This window comes from Phocoena sinus, chromosome 15 (genome assembly GCF_008692025.1).
Source record: "Phocoena sinus isolate mPhoSin1 chromosome 15, mPhoSin1.pri, whole genome shotgun sequence".
Taxonomy (NCBI): domain Eukaryota; kingdom Metazoa; phylum Chordata; class Mammalia; order Artiodactyla; family Phocoenidae; genus Phocoena; species Phocoena sinus.
In genome coordinates this window covers 82,402,931-82,429,821 of record NC_045777.1, presented here as the reverse complement: position 1 = coordinate 82,429,821, position 26,891 = coordinate 82,402,931, and the positions used below count along the sequence as shown (strand labels likewise).

General features: G+C 42.4%; 1 protein-coding gene across 2 annotated transcripts in view; it reads right to left on the bottom strand.

Annotated features, from left to right (window-relative positions):
• SMURF1 (SMAD specific E3 ubiquitin protein ligase 1) overlaps positions 1-26,582 on the bottom strand; it is a 102,197-nt gene extending 75,615 nt beyond the window's left edge. Inside the window, exon 1 of one of the 2 annotated variants that reach the window (XM_032605114.1) lies at positions 26,249-26,582. In XM_032605114.1, the coding sequence (XP_032461005.1) occupies positions 26,249-26,303 (55 nt within the window). In that variant the 5' untranslated portion in view covers positions 26,304-26,582. The remainder of the gene's footprint in view (positions 1-26,248) is intronic. The other variant, XM_032605113.1, reaches the window with a different exon arrangement.
• Between the last annotated feature and the right edge of the window lie 309 nt (positions 26,583-26,891).

The following is a 26,891-nucleotide window of genomic DNA, read 5'->3' as shown; positions in this document are numbered from 1 at the left end:
ACATTCCATGCTAACAGTAACCAAAGACAGCTGTAGTATCAGCTATGTTAGTATCAGGCAATACAGACATTAAGAGAAAAAATTGTTACAAGGGACAAAGAAAGACCTTATATAGTGATAAAAGAGTCAATTCATCAAGATGTAACAATTATAAATATATATGCACCTAACAATGGAGCCCCACATATATGAAGGAAAAACTGACAGAGCTGAAGAGAGAAATAGAAAGTTCTACAACAATAGTTGGAGGCATCAATACCCCACTTTCAGTAAGGGACAGAACAACTAGACAGAAGGTCAACAAGAAAACAGAAGACTTAACACTGTAAACCAACTAGACCTAACAGACATATATAGAATATTCCATCCAAGAATGGCAGAAAACGCATTCTTCTCAAGTGCATGTGGAGCATTCTCCTGGACAGTCCATATATTCGGCCACAAAACAAATCTCAATAAATTTTAAAAGACTGAAACAATTCCAGGTATCTTCTACAACCACAGTGGAATGAAACTGGAAATCAATAAAGGAAGGAAATCTGGAATTCACAAATACATTGAAATTAAACAACACACTTAAAAAAAAAGTGTGTCAAGAAAAAAACCACCAGGTAAATTAGAACATACTTTGAGATGAATGAAAATACAACACATCAAAATGTATGAGATGCAGCAAAAGCACTGCAAAGAGGGAAACTTATAGTTTGAATGCCTACATTGAAAAAGGAGGATCTCAAATTAATAACCTAATCTTCCATCTCAAGGAAGTAGAAAAAGAGCAAATTAAACCCAAAGCAGGTAGAAGGAAATAATAAAGATTAGAGCAGAGATAAGCAAAATAGAGTATAAAACAGTAGAGAGAATCAACAAGACCAAACGTTTGTTCTTTGAAAAGATCAACAAGAGCAACAAACCTTTATCTAGACTGACCATGGAGAAAAGAGAGATGACTCAAATCACTAAAATGAGGAATGAAACTGGGGTCATTCCTACCAATCTTACAGAAATAAAAAGGATTATAAGAGAATAGTATGAACAATTGTATGCCAACAAATTAGACAACCTAAGGAAATGAACAAATCCTTAAAAACACATAAACCATCAAAACTGCCCAAGGGGCTTCCCTGGTGGCGCAGTGGTTAAGAATCCGCCTGCCAATGCAGGGGTCATGGGTTCGAGCCCTGGACCGGGAGGATCCCACGTCCCTCGGAGCAGCTAAGCCCGTGCACCACAGCTACTGAGCCTGCGCTCTAGAGCCCAAGAGCCACAACTACTGAAGCCTGTGCGCCTAGAGCCCATGCTCCGCAACAAGAGAAGCCCGCACACTGACGAAGCCCGTGCGCAGCAACGAAGACCTGACACAGCCAATAAATAAATAAAATAAATTTTTAAAAAAATCAGTCCACGTAATATATTAAAAGAATAAAATGAAAAAAGCAACATCATCTGAATTGATGCAGAAGAAAAGCATTCGACAAATTCCAATACCCTTTCATGATAAAACAAACAAACAAAAATACTCAATAAACTAGGAACAGAAGGGAACTTGCTCAACTAGATAAAGGGCATCTATGAAAAACCCACAGCTAACATCATACTTAGTGGTCAAAGACTGAATGGTTTCCCCCTAATAACAGGAATAAGACTAGAATGGCTGCTCTTGCCATATAAGGGGCATCGGATTGGAAAGGAAGAAGTAAAACTCTCTTTAGAAATGGCATAACCTTATATACAGAAAACTCTAAAGAATCCACATAAAAACTATTAGAGCTAATAAATGAGCTCTGCAAAATTGCAGAGTATAAGATCAGCGTTCTAATATCAGTTGTACTTCTATACGCCAACAATGGACATCCAAAAATAAAATTAAGAAGACAGTTCCATTCACATTAGCATTAGAAAGAATAGTTAGCAATAAATGTAACCAGAGAAGTGCAAGACCCATACACTGAAAACTACAATACATTGTTATAAAAATTTTTAAGAGAACTAAATAGAAAAAATCCCATGTTTATGGACTGTAATATTTAATAATGTTAAGATGGCAACAATCCCCAAAATGGATCTACAGATTCAAAGGCATTCCTATCAAAACCTCAACTGCCTTTTTTACAGAAATGGACAAGCTCATCCTAAAATTCATATGTTGGCTAGGATATGGAGAAATTGGAACGCTCACACACTGCTGGTGGGATGGTAAAATTATGCAATCACTGTGGAAAACAGTTTACCAGTTCCTTAAAATTTAAACATAGACTTGCATATGACCCAGCATTTCTACTCCTAAGTATATACCGAAAAGCACTGAAACACGTGGTCACACAGAAACTCTGACACGAATGTTCACAGAAGCATTATTCATAATAGCCAAAAACCAGAAACAATCCAAATGTTCATCAACCAATGAACAGATAAAATGTACTACATCCATACAATGAAATATTATTCTGCCATAAAAATGAATGAAGTGTTGACATACACTACAACATGAATAAACCCGAAAAACATTACGCCAAGTGAGAGAAGCCAGACACAAAAGGCCACATAGTGTATGATTCCATAAAATGCCCAGAATAGGCAAAGTCTTAGCCAAAAAGCAGATTAGTTGTTGTCAGGGCTAGGGTTGGGGGAATGGAGAATGACTGCTTAATGGGTACTGGGTTTCTTTTGGGGGTGATGGTTGGACAACACTGGTAATGTACTAAAAGCCACTGAATCACACACAGTGAATTTTACTTCAATTAAAAAAAAAAAGAATGAGGCAACTCTCTCTATACTGATATGGGAAGCTCTCCAAGATGTGGTATTTAGTGAAAAAAGCAAGACTGTGAACAATATGGTCTCCCTTTGGAAAAGCTGGGTAGGGGCAGGGTAGAGGAAGAATATACATATAAGCATTTTTACCTAACACGTCTTTGCAAACATTCACATGAACTTGTTACTGGTGAACTGCCCCTGGGGAAGAGAATTTGAGGGCAGGGGTAGGTGTGGAGGACCTTCCTTTTCAAAGGAAGCCCTCTCGTGCAGTTTAAAAGTGCACACTATATATTACCTTTCCCCCAAGAAAACAAATTAACCTTTTTAAAAGAATACAAATTTAAATACAGGGGTGCTTATATAATGAAAATATGCTTATGGAAAGGTTGTTGATCCATGCTGGGGGTGGAAAACAACTGGGAATGAGATTCTACAAGTGGTTATCTAACAATGACAGATATCGGAATACTTTTTTAGAGTATAATTACACATTTCCCAAATGGAAGATTATATAAACAGCGTGATGCTTACATAAGAAGTTGAAAGGCTGTTTGAGTCTGTGACAGCAAGCCATCCTTAGGACCCCTGACTCCCTCGGGGCAGGAAACCTGGGCTCCTTTTTCCTCCCACTTAAGATCTCAACCTGGGCTCCTCAGGCACTGACAGGTAAGGGAGCTCTCCATACCGAAAGGAACCTTCCTGAAAAGACCTTTTCTGTAATTCCAGAAGAAAGACAGATTGTATAAAACACCCATGATTACAATTACAGTCCAAAGGCCTATTTTCAACTCTTTCTCTTGATTCTGAAGATCTTCCAGTTGTATCACCTAACCCCCCGAAGTAAATATACTGCTTTAATTCATGGCTAAAGAGTCTCCAGGTACATTGACAGGTGTCAGACAAAAAGAAGTCCTATCGGTGTCCACTACCACCTACAATACAACCCAAACAAAGGGCTTGTTTCACCCAGACTCCCTGAGACTCATGACTGTTTCCCATTTCTGTCAGATTACCACCAAATCTTCTCATCTTTAAGTTCCCTACAGAGGCTGCTAGTGATTCTGGCTACAACGGCAGAACCTCCTGGAGCAGCTGGGAGTGAGAGCTGGTCCTTCCTGCCCTGCTTCTTTATTTCTAGAGCAGAAAAAAATAACAAACCTGGAAGCCCCACGTAGCAGCAGCTTTTGTAGTCTGTGACTTCATTTAAGGAAGTATTCTATGAAACCTCTGAAAAGAAGCTAAATTTAGATTGAAGTCTTTCACCAAGAATGCCAGCCTCTTCAGCTAGGGAACCCACATGCCCAGCAGCATAGCGGGGGGTGGGGGTGGGGGGTTAAACAACTTTAAAATACATAAAAATGTGTCACCATTGAGGGAAGTGAAGCTGGAACTAATCAGCCCAAAGAAGTTTTCTTCTGGTACCACCAACATCTTAATTCTCGATAAAGGAGTAGTGACTACAAAAACTTCTGTAGGGAAAGAAACAGTGAAACAAGGGAGACAGGTTTTCTTTATAAGATTTCTACTAAGAGAGCAAGGAACTACTCTATATATCAGGATGTCTGTCATGATATAATCTGGCATCGAGGTATTGAAATCAACATATTGTCTGAAAACAAGTTCTCTAACACTGAGTCAGACAGGAAGGAAAAACCATCTACTTACTTGCTAGTACTACTTTCCCAACACCTTACTCTTCCCAAATGTGTCAATTTAGACCTTGAACTCTAAGATGATAAGAGACACAGCAAAAAACAAAAAAAAAAAACAAAAAAAAAAAGAAAGAAAACAAAACTGGTATGATTTGAGATTAACAACAATTAACAGGGAGATAATGCTCTTTTCTATGCATTTTTTTAACCTTGAAGAGTAAGGCTGAGCCATTTAAAAGCTAATCTTCTCCAATGTTCCATTCCCCAAATAAAATTAAAATATTATATATAATTTTAAAATTAACATTTAACAGCCTCATCCTACTTCATGCTCCAAAACTGGTTCTATTCTGCAAGCCATATCTCTAGACAGATTTCGGCAGATAACTGTGTAAGAGACAAACAGAGAGTGAGATTTCCTTCGTTCCTTCAGATTTGCATCCTCCTCTTCTCCCCGCCCCCAATCAGCTGGGAAGCAGTCCCAGATTCTTCTCAAGCTTAGTTTGGAAGTAAAGCTCAGCCTTGATAAACACTCAACCCAGGAAATGCTTTGGATCGTAGACCACTTAGAATACTCAGTCTGTCCTTTCCCAAGAGGTCTCTTTTCAAACTCCATTTGATAGGCGGTTTGGCAATTTTATATTTTCACTAAAACCTCCTGGAACATTGCTGAGAGATAAAATCATAGCAGGCTGGAAACTATACAAATGGTGGAGGGAAGCACCACACCCAAGGAAAGCTCCTCGAACTTCAGGGGGAAATTACTGTTCAAAAGAGCTCCCAACAGCACCTACTCCCTGCGGGAAGGAGGGAGGGGAGGGGAAGAAATCCCCACTCTCTGTTGCCACTGGGCATGTTTCTTTTATGGTGTCACCTCAGTAGAGGCTTGATACTGTTAGGACACAATGAAAACAACTAGAATGACCCGTTTTTTTTAGTGTTTTTGAAATGTTAATGTCCTGGTCCCTGCACTACTAAAAAGGCTGACTCGGTCACACTGACATTCACCATACATCTTTTTTACAGAATCAGCATTTCACATCATTTCTCTTGTGTCTTTTGGACCACCTCTGGTGTTGTGTTTGGGTGCTGTTCAAAATGTCTCCAAGACCCAACAATTATCCGTACTGGCAAATTCTCTCCTACATTTGGTTCGTGAGTTCATAGACAGATTACGTGAAACCACAGAACGCTCGATCTCAGAGCGACACCAGCTTCATGACACTGAACAGAATGCCAAGTTCCTTCACAGAGAGAGGGTGGTGGGGAGACCTGGGGGCCAAACCAATTAGAAAAACAGCACCGGGTTAGCCTAAACCAAGAATGTGCAAGCTTCTGGAAGTCACCAGAAATTTATTTTTTCCGTGGAATCGTAATAACAGAGTAACATTTCAGTAATATATATGTGATAAATAATAATAAGGCACAGTTGATGCTGATGTTTAGTAAATAATCAATAGGGGTATAGGCCAAGGAGGAAATGGCTAATAAAAAAGAAATCTTAGGTTGGTAAGAGGTGGTGGAAATTTGGGGAGAACAAATATACTCTTTGCTTTTTACATTGTCACTCATCTGTGTCACAATAACGCCAGGGCCATCTCCCCCTCCATATAACAACCCCTGAAGTGATCGCTTTCCGGGAAGGTCAGTGGAAGGTGGGAGTTCCTCACGGAGTGATGTTTAACGAAGGCCTTAATTTGGAGACAAAAAGGAAAAGATTCAGAAACAACGTTGACACCAACTTGTGAAGTAGGATGCAAAGTAACAGAGCAATTAGACTTTAGTGCAGTTACTAGATCCTCAGTGAAGCCTTAGGGAGGTAGCCCCTACCACACACTGGGCACCTGGTTACTTCATTTCCTCTTGGCAACAACCTTAGGAGGTGGGTACTGTCTGCAGCTAGAAGATGAAAGGTGTCATTTGCCCAAGGCCACTGGTATGTAGTAGAACTGGCTTGGCTGACTTCTCTGCACTCCACCATCTCCAAAATGGGGACAAGACTCGTACCTCCCTGGTAAGTTTATTGAGAGGAGGAAACAGACCTCATGAAAACTGCTTAGCATAGTGTCCGCCTGGCAAGTAGTAAAAAGCCACTAATGGACAGATAGCTTGATTATTATTCCCTAGGGTCACCCAGCTCCTGAGCAGCAAAGCTGGAACTGAAACCCACGTCAGCTGTGCTCCAAAAGCCATACTCTGCGCACGGGGATCTCCCTAGTTCCACGGCACGCAGTTTGCATACCTGACCTCATTTCTATAAGAAAGGCCACAGGACAGAAGGGGCATTCCAAAGAATGACATCCCAACACTGACGCTTTAAAGCCAGCACTTGGCAGACACGCATTCTAGAATATTTGGGGACAGATTCCAAACTTTGGCAGTGAAGGTTGCCCAGCCCCAGCCTATGTAATCCAGGGCAAAGCTATGGGAAGGGAAACAGGACAGGACCTTCCACGGGGTCTGCCCCCTACCAAGGTGCAATTCCCTCCTGTGTGCTTTACGTTTGACCTCCTTTGCCTGCAAAAAGATTTTAAACAGTACCTGACTGTAAATGGAAGGAGGCCCAGTGTCCAAAAAACAAACAAATTTTTTTAAAAACCCACCACACAAACACCTGAATGCCCACAGCATTTTATCAGGATGCCCAACCTCATTTAGTGTATTTTTGTTTGGCCGCGCCGCGAGGCTTGGGGGAACCGGGGTTTGAAGCCCAGCCCCGGCAGTGAAAGCGCCCACTGCCGAGTCCTAACCACTGGACCACCAGGGGATCCAACATCATTTAGAACTTACAACACTCCACTCCCTTCACAGCCCCTTCGTATCTCCTCTGGCTGGGAAGGTTTTTCTAGGGCTAAGTAGGGAATCTGATGTCAGCTTTGGAACAATGCAGAGACTGCATAAACAGTATGTATTTCCTTCCTCTGGCCTCTAACCCTTTGGAACGTCCACTATGCTACTTGCCAGACAACCTAGCACATAGTAGTTATTCAATAAACATTGGTTAAAAGAAACTCTGAAGACCATGTAGCCTAAACCTGGCCCCAACGAAGGATCCTTCATCAAGCACCCTAGAAAGACTATCATCCAGTATTTGCATAAACATTGTAACGCAGCACTAACTACTTTGTGAAGGGGCCTCCAAAGAATGAGGCCCCTCTCATTATTCCCTCATTAGACAGTTCTCACTGTTACCAAGTTCCTTCCTAGGCTGCAGCGGCATCACAACTAATGTTCTCTAAGCACTTACCCTGCGCACCCTTCCCAGCACTTTCCACAGCAAGAAAGTGGCAAAGCTAGGAATGGAACCCAGGCCTCCTTCACCTAGGCTCTCAGCCACCACCTAGTCCATTCACTGGACCCTGTGCTGCCCTCTGTGCACAAGAGTCCCTTGTACACAGCAGGCCTCAGAAATTAGAATTTATCAACTCACTTCCTGATCAAACCTCTCTGACATCTGACCACTGCTACCCAGACCCCACCCGCATCCAGGCTGCCACTGCAGCCTAAGTCCTCCAGGCCCACCCGTCGGGCATCTCTTGCTTCAGTCTGACCTTCAAAAAGGCCACTCCCTCGCTCCATTCCACCTGTTTCTGCATGTGCTATTACCGCATGGTCCCTCTCCCCATCCAGATCTTTCCAGAGCCACTTCAAATTGGGCCTCCCCAGCAGCTGCACTTCTCTGGCCCACAAGGAGCTTCCTGTTCAATCTGGCACTTTTCCTACAGAGCTTAACTGTTTCTAGAGAACGTCTCACTTCCCTAGGTACTGTTAGGTTCCTGGCAGAGATGACTATTTCTGCAATGCCTCTCCCATCCTTAAGCACCATGCTTAACAATGAGTAAAGCTAGTCTAGATGGCTTGAGGCTTATCTTCCTTTAGAAGTAATCTGACTAGAAAATCAACATCAAACTCGAATGCGAAAATTATGGGCTTCAATGTTAAATAATCAAACCTCATTAAAATAATCAAATGCATATTTCTTCTGCATATATTTCAACAGTTATATATTCCTCAAAAAAAAATACTACAGAGATAGATAGATATGCTGCATTTTGTAGTAATACACTGGGGTAAAATGTTTTTCTCTGGTATTTGGTTATTTAAAAAGATGATTCTTTAATTAGAAGCCCTTTTATTCTTTAACAAACTATCAGATACCCTGAACTGGGTTCCTTCAAGTGTTATGCATTTCAGCGCTGTTAAGAACCAGGCTACATCCATCAGGAGAGGCTGATATGATGTAGAAACAGAGGTTTATTCCTTGCTATCACGATTTTTTTTTTTTTTTTTTTTTTTTTTTTGCGGTACGCGGGCCTCTCACTGCTGCGGCCTCTCCCGTTGCGGAGCACAGGCTCCGGACGCACAGGCTCAGTGGCCATGGCTCACGGGCCCAGCCGCTCCGCGGCACGTGGCATCTTCCCGGACCGGGGCACGAACCCGTGTCCCCTGCATCGGCAGGCGGTCTCTCAACCACTGCGCCACCAGGGAAGCCCCTGCTATCACTATTTTATCCAACGTAGCCTGGCTCTGGGGCTCAGGCCAGGGCAGAAGAGGACCCTCTGCTCCACATAATCATTCAGGGACCCAGGCTGATGGAGCATCCCCCCCATATGATACACACACGGTTCAGGGTACTCCATGGTAGAGCTGGAGGTGCTTATGGCCTCGGCCCCCGAGTGAGACAGATCACTGCTTCTCACGGTTCACTAGCCAGAATCAATCACGTGGTGCCACATAACCTCCAGGCAGCTGGGAAAAGTTGAAGGGCACAAGGACAGTCATTGAGCAGCGCTGTTTCTGCCACAGAGGCAGCTCTGGAGCTCCAAAGGTAGAGCAGTCCCTGATGACGTGAAAGAAGCAAGGTGCACAACAGTGCATATAGTACACTGTCACCTGTGTTAACAAGAAAGAGAGAGGAAGAGATAGAGAAAAGGGAACAGAAAACCTCTGGAAGAATGCTACTAGAGACATTAATAATACCATGGTAATAATTGCTGTGTCTCCGGAGGCAAGATGGTTGGCAAGGGGCAGGGAGGAGGAAAAGGCATTTTTAATGGGTACCCTCTTCTATTACATGCATGGGTCATCTATTTTAAAACTCTAAAATCATTTTTAGGCTGTGATTTATACACTTCAAATTAATGGGTTGTTTGGGGATTTTTTTCTTTCTGAATCAAGTCCAATCTATTCTAACATAAGAAACACCAGATCCTTGACTCACACTGCCTGAAATTAAACACCTGGAGTAACACTGACATAATCACATCCTTTAGGAAAGCCTTGCTGAGAGATCTTGCACTGGCTTCTCTCTATGCTAAATATAAACATCACTACTATGTAGGTGATGAGAAAAGTATTGAAGCCGATCAAATGTCTGCTTTTGGAAATAATTTTCCTGTTATTTCAATTTAGGTACCCTTTATTTTCTAAAGTAAACCTCCTTTTCTAAAATAAAAGTGTTATTTTTGGTACTGTTACGCTGAATTCTATACAAAATACAGCAAACAAAGTCTCCTGGGTTCCCTGAAAGAGAACAACACTGCTGTTTCAGAACGCATTAAAATACGGACTGCACTGAGATACAGTCTTTGCCAGTCACGAGCAACACCCTCAAATAACATTTAAATACTTCATGTGCCAGATGTGCCAGGGGACTGCCTCTAGGGCTGTGACAAGGTAACCCAACAGCACATCTGCTCCACTCACTCAGTTGTCATCAACAAGAGTAGAATCCTGCTGACATTCGGCTGATGAAGTAAGCCATAAATAATGCAATAAGCAAACAGGTCGAGTCTCCGAAAAGACTTCTATCATTCATTTCAATTTTAATATCAAAAACAGGCCTTAAAAAAACAAACAAAAAAATAGGCTTATACAACCCCGTTCACAACACTCTAAATACCAGAGAATTTCCAAGAGAAATGGCACTCTATCGAGTTATGTGATGTCCTTACGGGTTTTACTTCTAAATTTATGCTAAGCATAGTACATAGCTACTTTTTACTACACCAAGTTGGTGCTTAAATAGTCTGTGGCTGTCTCTCAAGTTCTACAATATACTGTCCGCATTTATATTTTAGTGGAAAATCAGCTACCACACATTTCTTTCAAACAGCAATATTACTCCTTCTAAACCGAATGTGTTTGGGTGTACCAGAGGTGCCTTCCTAAGTTGGCTTTCTGCCTACAACTTGTGCTTTTCTAGAAGGTTATGTGCACTATCATTTAACCTGCCTTGAGCTTCCAAATAGGTTTATTCAACCAATATTAATAATTCCAAAAACGTATCTCAAATTTCTTTCTGAATCACTGAAGAGAATAACCCAAGTTTGCAAAGCCTATGGTGGGTCTTGTAGCATCCGCTATTCAACCTGCGTAATGAATTAGCAGTCATGAAATTGCCAATATTGCAACATGTGAGACCAAATACAATATATGTTTAGGACAAAAACAAAAAGGAAAGGAAACTTTAGATCCCACTGTGTTATGTTAAAACTGAAGACAGATGGCATTAATTTGTGGGTATACAAACAATTTCCAGGACTTTCAAGTCAGAGGCAGCCGTAATACCATATATCATTGATTCTAAGACACATTTCTTCATATTTTAACATCTCTGAAATCTTCAAATGAATCATATTGTAGTGTAAAAACTGATGTTTCTTTTTTAGTGGTATATAAAACAATGGTGTGACTTTCAATCAAAGTCATCTTAGAGTCACCAAAATACGACAATGTTAATATTAGCTAACATGTATTGAACACTGACTGTGTACCAGACACTGCATGTGGATTATTTTATTTAATACTCACAATACTCTGATGTGGCTTCAATTATTTTCCCCGTTTTTATAGCTGGGGAAACTAAGAGATGAGGTTGGCTCCAGTCCAGCTCTTAACCACCCGGCCTCACTGACTCCACAGAGGGAAGAGCTTGAGGGTCTGAGAGACCCAACCATTCCTTGGAGCATGGGTTCGAAGGAATATAGGAGTAAAAATACAGAGCTCCAGATATCAAGAACAGATATTAATTATTAATTCAAAGCCTTTATTATAAGGAAGGGTTGGTAATCACCTTTCTGAGAAAAATTATACTCTTGCATAAAAACCAATTTTTCTCTTTTTATACATCCTGAATTCAACTTATAATTAACATGTATTTTTCTTCCCTAAAAATATTCTATTATCTCTAGAGAAATGATATAAGAATGCATTCCTATGTTCTGTACCTAAATTTTATTTAAATCAGTATTGAAATAGTCCCAAATAAAACAACACTATACAACAAACCAGAAAACATTCTATAATACAAATCGACAATGAAATTTGTTGGGGTAAGTTCACATATAAAGCTACCATTCCTAACACCTGGCAAAAATGTTTGGCACTTCTACAAAAATACATCTTTTAATTCACACTACTACAAAGAGGGCATTCTTTTTTTCAGAAGTTCATTAAATGGTATTGTCTACTTATTTGTTGGCTGCCTTCCTAGCATTTCTTTTCCTGTTCCCTCAAATGTCCTAGTCCTATATGTTGGGTGAGACTAACACCATTACTGGATTCCAAGATGGACCCTAATTCCCATCATCCTAGCCAGTGGTTGGCTCAGAGATGGACACGTGACCCAAATTAGGCCAATCAGACAAGAAGATTCAACTCCAGAACTTCTACTCTAGGTATGAGCTACTGGGGAAGTGTTCTCTTAACATCTCTGCTAGTTAAAGCCAGAAGCAAACAGCCATGGGAGCTGCTGGTAGCCACGTCCTACCTTTGGAACACAAGGGGAAGGGACAGCCAAGAATGGTCTGAGGTCACAGCACTGAGAAATGGGAAAACCAGGTCCTTGCCATGCCACTGGAACTACTTTTGCACTTTTCTATTAATTTACTGAAGGAAATTCTTTCTATTGAGACAATTTAAGCTAGGTTGTCTGCTACTTACATCTGAAAGCATTCTGTTTTTTAAAACTAATAAAAAGTCAGTATCAGGAAGTGTGGTATTGTAAATACAAGACAGAAGTAAAAATGTGAAATTGGCTGAAGAAAGGAGACAGGGTAAAATTCAATGAACACCTCATGAACCCAGCCTGAGCATTTAACTATTTTTGAGAAAAGAAACAATCAGGCTGTGGCCTGTGGCCTGTTGTGCCCACCAAGACTACAAGGAACATTAAGGCACTCAACAGGAAAGATGCAAGGTTCCGACTACTCACAGCATTTAGTAAGGATCTTTGAGGAGACAAAACGAAAAGGGAGGAAAATATGCCTTTGCTAAAAGAGGGCCTTTCTGCTTCAAATCGCAATCCAAGGGGACCGAGAGATTTGAAGAGAGAAAACAGGATAAAGAGGGAGGGAAGTGGTAGCCTTGGCAAGAGATAAGACTGTGGGGTAGGGTGGGCAAAAGAATCCTGACCCCCAGGCATCCCCCAAACACCCTTGTGAGGTATTCTCAGCCTGAAAATGGGAAACATCATTCGAGATGTTACTGCAAAACATCCCATGGGCAAGAGACAAATTCATGATGTCCCTCCATCCAACCACTTATTTCCAACAGCCCTGAGGGAAAAGCAAAGGAGAAAACGAGGAAACCAAACGTTATGAAGATGGGCCAAATTCTAGACTTGGGAACATTTCAGGCCTTGGTTCAAACCCCTGGAATTGCCCAAAGTCCAGGAGCAGACTAGGTTTGGGGGTGTCATATGGTCACAGACCTCCCAAGCTGAGTTGACAGCAGGCTCTGATTGCCCAGTTCCCAGCCGCTATCTCACTCTGTGGCCAAAAAGAAGCAGCCCACAAACTCTGCCCCCAAGAGGGGTCTCCTCCAGTGTCCAACTCAGATGTGGCCATGGAACCCAATCTACAAGAAGGTCATTAATTCAAACCAGCGAGTGTTTGTGAACACTGCTGTGTACCAAGCAACATTCAGTGGGAACACAGACATAAACAAGACGTCTGTAAGCAAGGCCGCGGGCTTCATGGAACTTACATACTAGGAGCAGAGAGAAAATCCGGTCGACTAGACAGCTAGCTGTTATACCAACACCCAACAAAAATATCATGAAGTGATGATTGCTGGTTAGGAAGTAAGGCTGCTGTGACAGTGAGGGAGCTACTTCAATGGGGTGGTCAGGAAAGGTCTTCCTGAGGAGGTGACACCTGGACTGGGAATTGAATGACAAGAAGGACCAACCATGGAAAAAAAACAATCAAGGGAAGAGCATTCGAGCATTTCATTAAGAAAGAAGACAACAACAAAGACGCGGAAGAAAAGGAAGAAAAGAGAAAAATAAAGGAATAATTCATGCAAAATCCCTAAAGCAGGAACAAGCTTGCCATGTTTTACGGCTGGGTGTCTGCAGCCTCGAGAACAAAGGGAGAAAATGACACAGACAAGGCCAGAGAGGCAGCCGGGGCAGAATCACACAGGGAGTTTGATTTTATTCTGAGTAGGAAGCCACTGGAGGACTTTAAAGAAGGGAATGACATGATCTAATTTCTGCTTTGAAAAGAGTTTGAGATGGCGAACAGAGTAGTGATTGCCAGGGGTCCCAGGGATGAGGGAGGCATGGATGTGCCTTTAAAGGGAGAGCACCAAGGACAACACAGCACAGGTCTGCATCTCGATTGTGGTGCTGGTTATGCAAATCTGCACATACAATTGGTGAAATCTGACCTGGGGATTGTACTAATGCTGACTGTCAGTTTGTTTTGATATCATACCATAGGTAATGCATGACGTTAAAAATGGGGGAGGCATAGTAAAGGGTACACAGACCTCCCTGTACATTTCTTTGCAACTTCCTATGAATCTACAGTTACTTCAATTAAAAGTTTAAAATATTTTGCAAATTTGAAAGTTGCTAAGAGAGGAGATCTTAAAAGTTCTCATCAAAAACAATTTTCTGTAACTGTGTAAGGTGATGGATGTTAACTAGACTTAGTGTGGTGATCATTTCACAGTGTCTACAAATATCAAATCATTATATTGTACGCCGGAAATTGATACAGTGTTATATGCCAATTATACCTCAATTTAGGTAAGTAAATAAATAAGAAAGCTAAAAGCATGACTAAATCACATTTAAACAAATCCTAAGATAAAACTCATAATAGTTGACTCACAAAATGCAAGTCACTCTATTCGGGGCTTTAGGGAGAAAAAATGTGTTTATGATAATGAAATATTAAATAGAACTCACGTGGCAATGTGTGAAGAGTGTGCATCTATTTCTTTTTGGAACAAGAATATTGAATTTAGGTTTGTAATATATTAGTCTATACGGTTCTCTGTTAATATTATTTTAATACAGTACAAGTTATTTGCAAAGAAAACAAGTCTGAACCTACACAGGAGATCTCAGGAAGGAAACCTGGTATGTAGACAAAATATTACCTACGTATAAATTACAAATTATTCACAGAAACAAGATTTTAAGGTTTCTGACTAAAAAATTTACCTTTTTCACATTACATCCAAATACAGACCTAGAGTTTTTAATATAAACATATATTTGCTAGTGGCTGAGGGTGGCCCTAGCAATCTGAAATTTAACAACCCACAGGCGATTCTGACACATACTAGGGTAGGTCATTCATTCTCAACAGGATAATATTGCCTAGAAGGGTGTGAAAATTGTTTCTTGGGAGAGGAAAAAGACCTTAGCTTATGAGGCTTACATCAAAGCTCTACCTTCCCTAAAAAAAAAAAGAAATTAAAAAAAAAGTTAGAAAGGAAAGATGTCTTAGGCTTCCATTTAAGATATGGATTGGAGAAAAGTGAAAGCGGAAGCAGAATCAAAATGTGATATTATGCTACACTCACCCAAAGGGTTAAAAGAAAAAAAGAAAAGACGAAGATTGGCAACAATACGGAGCAACTGGAACTCTCACACTGCCCGTGGGAATGTAAACTGGTACAACCACTTTGGAAAACTGTTTGGCAGTTTTGTTAAAGTTGAACATATGCCTACTCCATGTGACCCAGCAAATCCGTTCCTAAGTATACACCTAACAGAAATGCATATATACTCTCGCCAGAAGACGCACACTCAGATGTTTATAGCAGCACTATTCATAACAGCTAAAACTAGAAATTACCCAATTGCCCGTCGACTGGTAAAGGGATCAATTATATTTAGTTTGACATAATACTCTACCGCAAAAAGGATGGATAATGTACAACCACACAACAATATGGGTGAATTTCACAAATGTAATGTTGAAGAGGTCAGTCACAAAAGAATGCCTACTGTATGGTGCCATTAACATGAAGTTCAAAAGCAGGCTGTCACAACAGGGCAGTGATTATCTTTGGGGGTGGGGGGTAGAAACTGGGAAGGTAGCTTGTGGGTATTCCAGATACCGGTAATATTCTACTTCTTGATCTAGATCAGAGTTTCTCCAGCACTACTGATATTTTGGACTGGATAATTCTTTGCTGTGGGGGTCTGTTTGGTGCATCGTAGGATGTTTGGCAGTATTCCTGGCCTTTATCCACTACGTGCTAGTAACACCCACAAAGTAGTAATGAGCAAAAATGTCTCTAGACATTGCCAAAAGTCCCTTGGTGGGCCAAATTACTCCCCAGTTGAGAACCGCTGATCTAAGATAGTTACACAAGTGTGTTCAGCTTATAAGATATCAACAAACCATACACTGCCTTTTTCTGTATGTATATGATATTTCAATATACAGAAGCAGGGAGACCACTTGGAAGACTATTGCAAGCATCCAACGAGAGGTGACGATGCCTGGGACTAGGGCGGTAAAAGTGAAGATGGAGAGTAGTAGAAAGATGCAGGAGATGGTACATGAGGCAGAGCTGACAACTTCTAGAGGACGAGAGAGAAGAAAACCAAGGAAGACACCCAAGTTTTTGGTCTGAACAGCCGAATGGTTGAAGACATCACAAAGATGGGCCAGACTAGGGTCAGAGCATCTTGGGAATGACTGCGGGGGGTGATCAAATTGTGAGTTATCCAGAGGCAGCCAATGTGCTTTTCTTGTACAGGAGAACGTAACATGTGCTCTGGACCATAGAGACTATATGTTTCCCATTCTTCACTCTTTCAAATCGTAGTCTTCAACTGGGTTTCCTGATCCAGCTCCACCGTAGTACACAATTCAACTTGTCACTGGCCATCCCTCAATCATCAGACCAAGAGAAGCTCCATGTAACCCTGACAGAGACAACTGGACATCCTCACCAAGGCGCCTAGAGCTGAAGCCGGAGGCAGTGAACATAGAAGCAGGAGTGAAGGAGCCACACTGGCCGGGAGGAAGCGCAATGTCAGCCAGTCTCTTTCCGTCTCCACTTGAGGATTTCCCCAAGCAAGGACTTTTATCATAAATTATTTAACATCGTTGAAATAGAGAAATAACTAATACTGCAGCCGGATGGTTTTGGTTACAAGTAACACTAGAATAAAAAAGGGCAAGCAGCAGCTGTCCAAGCAAGAGTTGATGATGGTGGCAGCTGGAACTAGGATGAGGGCAATGGACATGAAGGGGAGACACATTCCAGATAAACTGTGGTAACAGAAATGAGAGGACTTGAGGATAAATTAGATATGAAGAATGACAATGAGGCTCGTTTTTTGGTTTGGGCAACTGGGTAGATTTAATGAAGTGGGGATGACTGTTAGAGAGAAAGGTTTCTGGGGAGAGGGGATCAAGAAGACTGTTTTGGACACGTTAAGCTTAGTCTACTAGGCATGTTTGGGGGAGAAGAAGAATGTCATGTTTCCAACCTCAAATAACTGTGGAGAAAAAAATGCTACCTTACCGCACCCCCAAAGAAAACTTGCCTAATTTTGTGAGTGTGGGTTATCCTCAATAAAGACTGAGAAGAGTTAAATCAACATCCCATGAGTACATGCAGGCCTTCTGCACATGAGTATTGATTATTGTAAAGCATACGAATTTATTATAGTTGGATTAAGCGTGCTTCTGAGAATTTTTGTATCGGCCCGTGAAATGATTATCCATTTAGGATGAGAGAAACTATCCTCTTTCTCCTGCAAAATGTGTTTTTAAAGACTAAAACAAATTGCATGCTATTTTTTTAACCTAGAAACAAAAACACATTTAAAAAAACAACAAACCAAAAAAACTTTTTGAGGCTGGCTTGTATCTTGCCTCAGGTGAGGAAATGTTTATGAGAACTCTCTGGAAACTATGAAACACCATACAATATAAGGCATTACTAATACTCATACGTACGAACACCCATCAAGCAATCATCAGACCTATGATTTGTAGGTAATATATGTAGAAATACAATACAGTAAAACTAAGATTTTGATCCCAAAGATCTAAGAGAATAAAAAGGCAACAAATTACATGTGGCTATAACTTTGTCTACTTCTACAGAGTCAGATAGCAATATTTCTTTTTTAGGCACCACTAAAATTAACAAACAGGCCTTTTTAAAAGTTCAAAATAAACGTATTGATTATAAATACTTGGGAAATATACCAAATTATTATTGCTGGCTTATGCAAGTCAACATTTTTATCCCACTTTAGGGAGGAGGTTATTTTACAAAAACAGGTCAGAGATAACCCCAAGTGACATTCCAAATAAATGATATAAACCAGCACTATTATTCAGAATCAAGACCCCAGTCTTTCAAAAGGCTCTCTATAAAAAGTAGGTCTAAGTAGGATTAGATTCCTGAATCTGGAAAGAATCATTCAGGCTGGAATAAGTTTTTAATATGCTAGAACAAGGGCATTTGTTTCGGGGGAGTATTCTCAGTATCAGAATGAACATATTCTCTGGAAGAATGTCTGTTCAGACCTGCAATGCAATGTATATAAACATGGATATATACCCTTAGATGCTATTTTAGCCCTTTACAATACATTTGGCACAATTTGCATTTTCAGAACGCCTACATTTGAAAACAATTACAATTAGCAATTAATATACTAGTTGCTCTAAGAAACTCTTTTCTTCTTAAGAGTTGTAGATTATTTTTTTGTTTGTTTTTAACATTTTTAATTGTTGAAAAGCAATACATGCTCAAGGGGTGGGGGAGAGAAAGGAGGCAGGAGGGGAGATGAAATAGTAAAAGGAATACAATAAAACCAAGTCTCTCTCTCTCATCTGGACCCTCAACCCCAGTTTTCCTCCCCAGAGGAAATCACAATCAATATTTCGACAGAATCCTTCCAGTGATATCTATGCAGATAGATCTATAAGTTTCCCTTTTATCTTTATCTTGTTTTATTACTCAAATAGTATGTACAATTTCCACTCTTCTGAATCATGCTTTTCCCCCACTCAATAACATACCTTGGAGAATATTCCATATCAGAACACAAAGCACTATCTTATTCTTTTAAACAGCTACACCTCCCTGGGGATATACCATAATTGATTTCACTAGTTCTCTATTAATGCATATTTGTTTTCAGTCTTTTACAATTTCAAACAGTGCTACAATGACTTTGCACATAAGCCTTTACATAAGTGTGTGAATAGATCTGTAAGAAAAATTCCTAAGGGTAGAATTGTCAGATCAAAGGATGTATACATTTATTATCTGATATCAGACTGCCCTTCTTACTACATTGTACCAATTTATATTCTCAACCAACAGTGTAAAAGTTTCTGCTTTTCCACACCTTTGTCATCATGACATATTTTCAAACTCTAGTCTCTGCCAATCTGCTAGATGACAAACTGTTTCACCCTTAGTTTTTTTGTTTGTTTTGGCTGTGTTCGGTCTTCGCTGCTGCGCACGGGCTTTTCTCTAATTGCGGTGCACGGGCTTCTCACTGCGGTAGCTTCTGTTGTTTTGGAGCACGGACTCTAGGTGCGCGGGCTTTGGTAGTTGTGGTGCACGGGCTCAGTAGTTGTGGCTCGCGGGCTCTAGAGCGTAGACTCAGTAGTTGTGGTGCACGGGCTTAGTTGCTCCGCAGCATGTGGGATATTCCCGGACCAGGGCTCGAGCCTGTGTCCCCTGAACTGGCAGGTGGATTCTTAACCACTGAGCCACCAGGAAGTCCCTCACCCTTAGTTTTAATTGGTATTTTGTTTGGAATGAATAGGGCTGAGTGTCTTCACATGCTTGAAATCCATTTTCATTCTTTTCTGTGAATTGTCCGCATCCTTTGCCAAATAGGTTATTGGCCTTTTTCTAATTGATTGTGAAAGCTCTTTATATATTAAACAAGCTTGACTTTCATAATATATAGATTACAAATTGTTTTTCCTAGTTTGTCTTTGGCTATCGATTTTTATCCATTTTATTTTTCCATGGAGAAATTTTCTATCCAACTACTAAAGTTTTTTTATGTTTTATAACTGTTTTTCAGCTGCTTCTTTTGGATTTTAAAAGATATAAAATCATACTGCCTGCAAATAATAGGAATTTTGCTTTCTGATGTCTTTCTCTGGTTCATAACAATTGTTAACAGTGTACATCCGTGTTGCTCCTGATTTTAATGGGAATGCTTCCAAGGTTTCACAATTAAAAATGATGCTCGGGCTTCCCTGCTGGCGCAGTGGTTGAGAGTCCGCCTGCCGATGCAGGGAACACGGGTTCGTGCCCCGGTCCGGGAAGATCCCACATGCTGCGGAGCGGCTGGGCCCGTGAGCCATGGCCGCTGAGCCTGCGCATCGGAAGCCTGTGCTCCGCAACGGGAGAGGCCACAACAGTGAGCGGCCCGCGTACCGTAAAAAAAAAAAAAAAAAAAAAAAAAAAAGATGCTGGCTTTGGCTCGTGACTTCTCTAAGGAACTTTCTGAATGCATAGAGAATTTAACAGTTCATTCTTGAGTATTATTTTTCCATGTTTATCAGTAGATTCCATTGATTTTCTTCAGTGTCAAATACATCACTAGCTTTAGCACTTACGTGATTATTTAGGAATAAGAAATAACAGGAATCTATGACTTTGGATTTACACTGTCTACTCTAGAAATAATTCAAAACTACTCATCAAAATATTTAATCCGTATCAAGTCCTCGCCTGATATAAAAAGGCAGGTACTTCCCATTACAGATAGGAAGACTGAGTCACAAATAGATTATAACTCCACCCACCCCCTTTCTTCACTGTGGCACTTTTGGGAGTTAGAAATAAAATCAGACCTTCTGAATCCCAATCCGGTGGTTAAGCCACAAGAAAGCACCAAGGCCTTTAGAGAATTGAGCCGATGCCCAATGTACAAAGAAGAAAGCAGGCTGCCTTCTACAACCCCCTCACCCCCGCTACAGCTTCACAACATTCTCTTCCAGACTCCCTGTAAGCAACCTCCAAGTTGGACTCAGGAGCCTAAAACATCTGAAATGCATCACCCAGCAGCCAGCATAATAGGTCCGTTCTCCGTGATACATGATGCTGCCGACATTCCTCAGCCAATTAGAATTCCTTTCAGCTGCAATGGAGGTGAACACAGCTGGAATTACAGAGTGGGGCCATCACCAGACGCACTGATTGTACATTATTTAAGCCTTGTTTTAAGACAATAAGAGGATTTTTCCCCTTTAATCTAGAAATATGGAAACACCATTTCACTTAGTTTAAGTGTCTAAATGGATTCGATTTCATCTGTAGACACAACAGGAATTCTAACATTTTAAAAAGAAGATATGTCTGATTCACAGGGTTATGAGCTTTTGGTTTTTTTCAAGAGAGCTCGACAGCTCTCAACTAGAATGGCCTTAGGGACTTTGGGCAGCTAGATGCCACGACAACAAGCCACTTTAAGTGAGGGGCTTTCTCTCAATAAAATTCACTTACAAAACAAGCAAACTAGTCATTTGAGTTGTTCGGTGACAAAAAAACAAACATAACAAACCCACGTATTTTTTACTAACTCTTTGTTTAAAAACATTTAGTCACTGAAATGGTTTTGAAATAACAAAAAATTGATTTGAGAATCCTAAAGGTTAGGGTTTCTCACCCAGAAAATCAGAGCATGGCACAGGCACCAAATTATTTCATCCATTTCAGAAGGTTTTTTGAACTTCCTTTTTGCTCTGAGTACTCAATAAAATGCACGATTCAGCTATTTTAACTTTTAACCAGTGCCCACAAACATGTTACAGAACAGCCAGGCTAGTGAACTGGATCAGTGAGCTGATGTTGAAATATTATGGGTCAGTCTTTTTTTTTTAATTCAGGAGGAAATACTTCTTCACAAGTGACTCAGGCCCCAGGACCCTCCCCATCACCCAATGTTCCACATTAGAACCGGCCAATGTGACCAAACAGAAAAGGAAAATCTGCAGAAGAGAAGAAAAAACCTGAAGTTCAGACACAACTTTCATGTTTGCAAAAATAGGAGTTTATGAACTAACAAAGAAATAGGATTGAAATAAAAAATGCTAGTTTGATAAACCACAACTACTATAAAAATAGAGATACAGCATATGAAATAGTTCATTTCTCAAGCCAGTTAGGTGGGTCAAGAAGATTCTTTTTTAATGGATTTGAGGGGGGGAAAAAAAGGTTTTTCTTAAGACAGCATAGATGTGACCAAATCACAAAATCAACACGAGAGGGACTTCCCTGGTGGTCCAGTGGTTAAGACTCCGTGCTCGATTCTGCGTGTGCTGCCACTAAGACCCCAAGCAGCCAAATAAACATTTTCCCCCAAAAATCAATACCAGAACGTGTACTTGGCAGAGGGTTATTGCTTTTAAAGTATAACTGCAGCATAGGTTTTGCAGTAGCATTTGATCTAGCTCATCCCACATCCTTAGATGATTCGGCTCAAAGTAGTACCTTGGCGGCACCTGCATGAACTTGAGGCCGACTCTAAGGAAAATGTTAGGCAAACTCAGGTGGAGGGTGAATGTTGGGTAACTAGTGATGACTTATTCCTTCTTATCACAGTTCCAGTTGTTAAAACAAGAGTTCTGCCCGCCTTACATAAGTCAGGTACAAATTGACACAGGCAACATCTTCACAGATTTCTTAATCTTTCTTAAGAAAAACCTATTTCAAATCAATTAGGTCACCTGTGATTGATCAATTAACATTATAAACAGTTATGACTACAAACTACTTCTCTCCAAGCTGGATCATCTGGATGCCAAAAACAAGTCAGCCTTATATTACATGTGCTATAACTCTAAAAATAGTTTCTATTTTCTATTCTATTTCCATAGGCTATCAAGAAGGTTTCCCCTTCTCTACTTGGAATTAGAATTTTTCTCCCTTCCCAATATACAGTCAACACTCCAAAAAATATAAAAACACTAGGAAATATGAGAGTATTTCAAGGCATAAAAGCACCAAAGAAAAAGTTTAGGCATTTGGTATTTCAACTAACTGGTTAACATTAGAATAAAATTTAATTTGTTTGAAGAGCACTGTGGAACCCTGAGCTCAAAATTCCATTTTTACCAAAGTGACCTAAATAATGTATCTGGGATTCATATGTGCACCATGTAAGAACAAAGTTTTTGCAAATTCTGCTTGAATTTAAAATAAAAATGTTTCCAAAGTGTTTGATTTGCCAGGGGACTCTACAATGTCTGCAAGATAATGCTCTTCAACCAAGATCACTTGATTTTGTACATATTATGCCCCAAACCTACTGAAACCATTTAAAAATGATTTTCCTGTTAAAATACCACAAAGACACTCATTAAAATCATAGTCATTTCAATATAAAGACTCACACATTCTTCTACTAGTTTAGGCCAGCTTTCCAAAGCAGTGCAACATACGACCCAATAGCTTTCAAAAACAAAAAGGGCTCCAGAGGAAGGGGAAAAGAAGAAATCATAAATGTAACCAATACACAAAAGTAATGCTTGACATAAATCAAACAGGAGGGCTGTGTTTTAACACAAATTCTGAATATCAGGACTGACACTTAACAAAAGCAAGCATAAGCAAACGGTAATTTGGAATAAATAGGCAGACAAACTGACATATCCTTGAGAAGGAAAGAACGTCATAATGGAGTTGAAATCTCATTTTATATATTAGGAAACTGAGAACCCAGAAAGGTTAAATAATTTGTTCTATATCATGCAGTTAATGGCTGATCTTACCAGAATCAAGTCTCCTAATTCTAAGCCCACCAACTGCCTAATACAACTGTGGACACCAAAGTTCTAAATACTCTTTCATAATCCAACGTCTTCATACTTTCCATTGAACTGTGCCCTGTGTGGTATTCGCTGACTGGTTAGAACAGCCCTCGTTTTAAAAAATTATTTTTTCAAATATCACACACAGAAATAAACTCTGAAACCCGTAACAAAAGTACACACCTCTTGAAAGATGGCTTCCCAAGATGCCAGAAGTGCAGAGATTTCAAACTCCCCCCGACAAGCTCAAAGATGAGGCCAAAACCTATTCTACCGCCAACAAATATCTAGTTCTGACGTTTCCACGTAAATTAACGTTCATCAGACAACTGGCATCAAGTGTGTCTGCAATCAACGCTAAATTCTCAACCTTGCTGCAGGGAGGACCACACTCACAAAGCCCGTTAGATCATGAGTAACGTCAGCTGGGGGAAAGGGAAAAGGAGTTTTGGAAAGAACACTCATCACCTGATCCTGCGATAGCAAACACCATCCAAAAACTCTTTAAAGCATTTCTGCATCTATGACATCTAAATTTCTGAGTCCAAAAATAATTTGGGAGGAAGGACAAAACCTCCACTACAGGAGGAAAAGGCTCACATCCAGACCTGCCAACTAGGCTTGATTAATATATAAATACACCTGACACAAACGTTGTAATTAAAACCTAGTCCTTCTAAAACATTAATCACATTTCTACCCCAACTCACAAAATCAGTTACTTCTGCTTTTAACAAGAAAACTGAAACTAATCTGATGTCAATTATAGATTACACTGTAAATGAGAACCAAATGAAAGTTGTCAGTAATTAAAGTTTTACAAGCATTACAAAGTCAGAAACGTGGCTTTTATGTAACCATAAAAATAAGAATGTATATACTGTATCTATAGTGAGTGAGAGTTTCCTACCAGCCCTGGAATAAAGAATTATGTTTCTCCAGAAACAAAGATCCCTGGGATATACTTGTCACTTACAAAACCAGAGTCTGGGTTTGGGTCCAAATCATTATCTGATGTGATTGTATTATCTGGTCATAACCTGATCTGACATCTTTATACAAAAAAAACTATTTCCCCTTCCTTGAAACAAAAAATGGATCATGCAACAACTAAGAACTCTCAGAGGAAATTTTCGTTTGAAAAAAAAAAATCACCCATTGCTGTTTTCAGGGATTTCACCAATTATTGAGGGCCATGCATTTGCCATAAAGTGTCCAAAATGATCATTCTCTTTTTCAAAGAATCTGACCAGACTGACTTTTAAGTCATCATCAGACCAGTCACTGAACAGAAAAATCCAGGGGAAAATCCCCAACAGGGATTAGCCTGAACTTTTTATTTCCTTTCCAGAGCGGGAAATATTCACGTTTGGAAAGTCCCCCAGCAGAACCGTATTTGTAACACTACAATCTGGCCTCAGGTGTGAATTTAAACCGGAAGACGGGGCAGCAGACCCGCAGGAATGGGGAGAGCGAGAAAGAGCAGATGAGGGTGCAGACTGGTCCAGGATCTCTGGAGCCCGCTAGCGAGGGGCAAGCCGACAGACACCGCTGGCAGCTACACACACCCGAACCACCACGCCGCATGCCCAGAGCAGAGCTTCGCGCTCACCCTTGAAGGTTGCACTATGAGCCACCTAGGAGACACGGGCATTTCATTGAAGACTCAATGAGAGTGAATCAAGGAGTCTGCGTTAGTGCAGCTGCCAAAGCCTCCAGAGTGTGCGTGGGGTGCGGGCGGCGGGGGTGGGGGGGAGGTTTTTCAAGGATGCTGGCGGGTGGGAGAGGGGTGACGGTAAAGGAAAGAACTGAAGAAGCACAGTCAAGAGTAGGTAGTGGCCTGGCCTGAGAGAGAAAGGAAGTGGACTAGACTGAAGAGGTCTGGACCAGAGGGGAAATGAGAACAGGACTGGGAGAAGCTACGAGATAGGATTCAGGAATTCGAGGCTGAAGGAAAGGGTGGAGGCCGCCAGACAGAAGCAAGGGGGCGGGGCTGGGAGATAAGCGGGGGCGGGACTAGGTAGAAAATAAGGGGCGGAGTTTAGGGGAAAGTGAGGGGGCGGGGCTGAAGAGAAGAAAGGGGCGGGGCCCGGAGGGGAGAAGCTAGGGGGCAAGTGGGGGGTGGGGAAAGCAAGAGAACGGATGAGGGATGGAGTGAGAAGTCAGTGGGTGGTTGGGGGAGAGACCTGGAGGGAGAAGCGAGAGGCAAGGCCGGGAGGGGAGAAGCGAGAGGTCAGGTGGGGGGAGAGATAGGGAAGAGCCAGAGAATGGGAAGGTGGCGAGAAACGAGGGGAGAGACTGAGAGGGAAAAGAGAGGGGGCAGGTGAGGGGAGAGTGAAGAAATCCTGAGGGAGGAAGGGGTTGAGAAGCGGGGGGCGGGGCCAGGAGAGGAGAAGCGAGGGGCTAGAAGGAGAAGGGAGCGAGAGGAATGGAGGGGAGGGAGACGGAGGGGGTCCAGGAGGGGAGAAGTGAGGGGGCGGGGCCAGGAGGGGGGAAGCGAGAGGAGGGGGCAGGTGAGGGGGAAAGAAGGGAAGCGAGAGGGCGGGTGGGGTGGGGGTGAGAAGCGAGGGGGCGGGGCCGGGGAGAAGCGAGGGGGCGGGGCCGGAGGGAGCAGCGAGGGGCACTCGCCGAGGGGGGCGACCAGGTCCTGGGACAACGGCCGGCGTGGGGGAGGGCCACTTCCCCAGGGCGCCCTGCGGGAAATTCCGGGGCTGATGAGGGGCCGTGCGGGGTGCGAGTGGGCGCCGGGTGTCGGCGGGGGCCTCCCGCCGGCCGTACCTGTCAGACGGATCTTGATGCTGGAGCCGTTCCTGCGCGTCCCGGGGTTCGACATCTCCCGCCAACGATCGGGCAGCCGCGGATCCAGCGCTGCCGCCCCCCGGCCCGGCCCGGCCCGGCCCCGCCGCCGCCGCCTCAAGGTTACGGCTCCGGGCTGGGCGCCGGGGTCCGAGCCGGGACACGAACTCCGCGGCCCAGGCGTCCGGGCGGCTGGCGGATGGTCGAGCCGGGGGATCGGCTCTCGACCCGGCGCCCCCGACCCTCGCTCGCTCCCAGCCGAGCCCAGTCCGGAGCCGCCACCGCCGCCACCGCCGCCGCCGCCGCCGCCACCACCACCTCAGAGCCGGACGCCAGCCGCCCTCGCCGCTTCCGCCGCCGCCACCGCCTCCCGGAGCCGCGCGCGCTCCCGCCGTCGTGCCGGCCCGGCCCTGCGCGCGCCCGGGTCGTGCAGCCCCCACGCCTGCGTGCGTGCGCGCGCCCGCGGGGATGTCTGGGCGGGGCGCTCCGCGCGGCTGCGTCGCCCGCTCAGCCCAGGGCGCTAGGGGTCCGGAGCCGGTGGCCGGGTTCCCGGCACCCGTCGGACCGGGAGGCGGGAGGAGGAGATCGGGTGCTGGGGCCGAGCGCTTCGGAGGCCCGCGGAAGC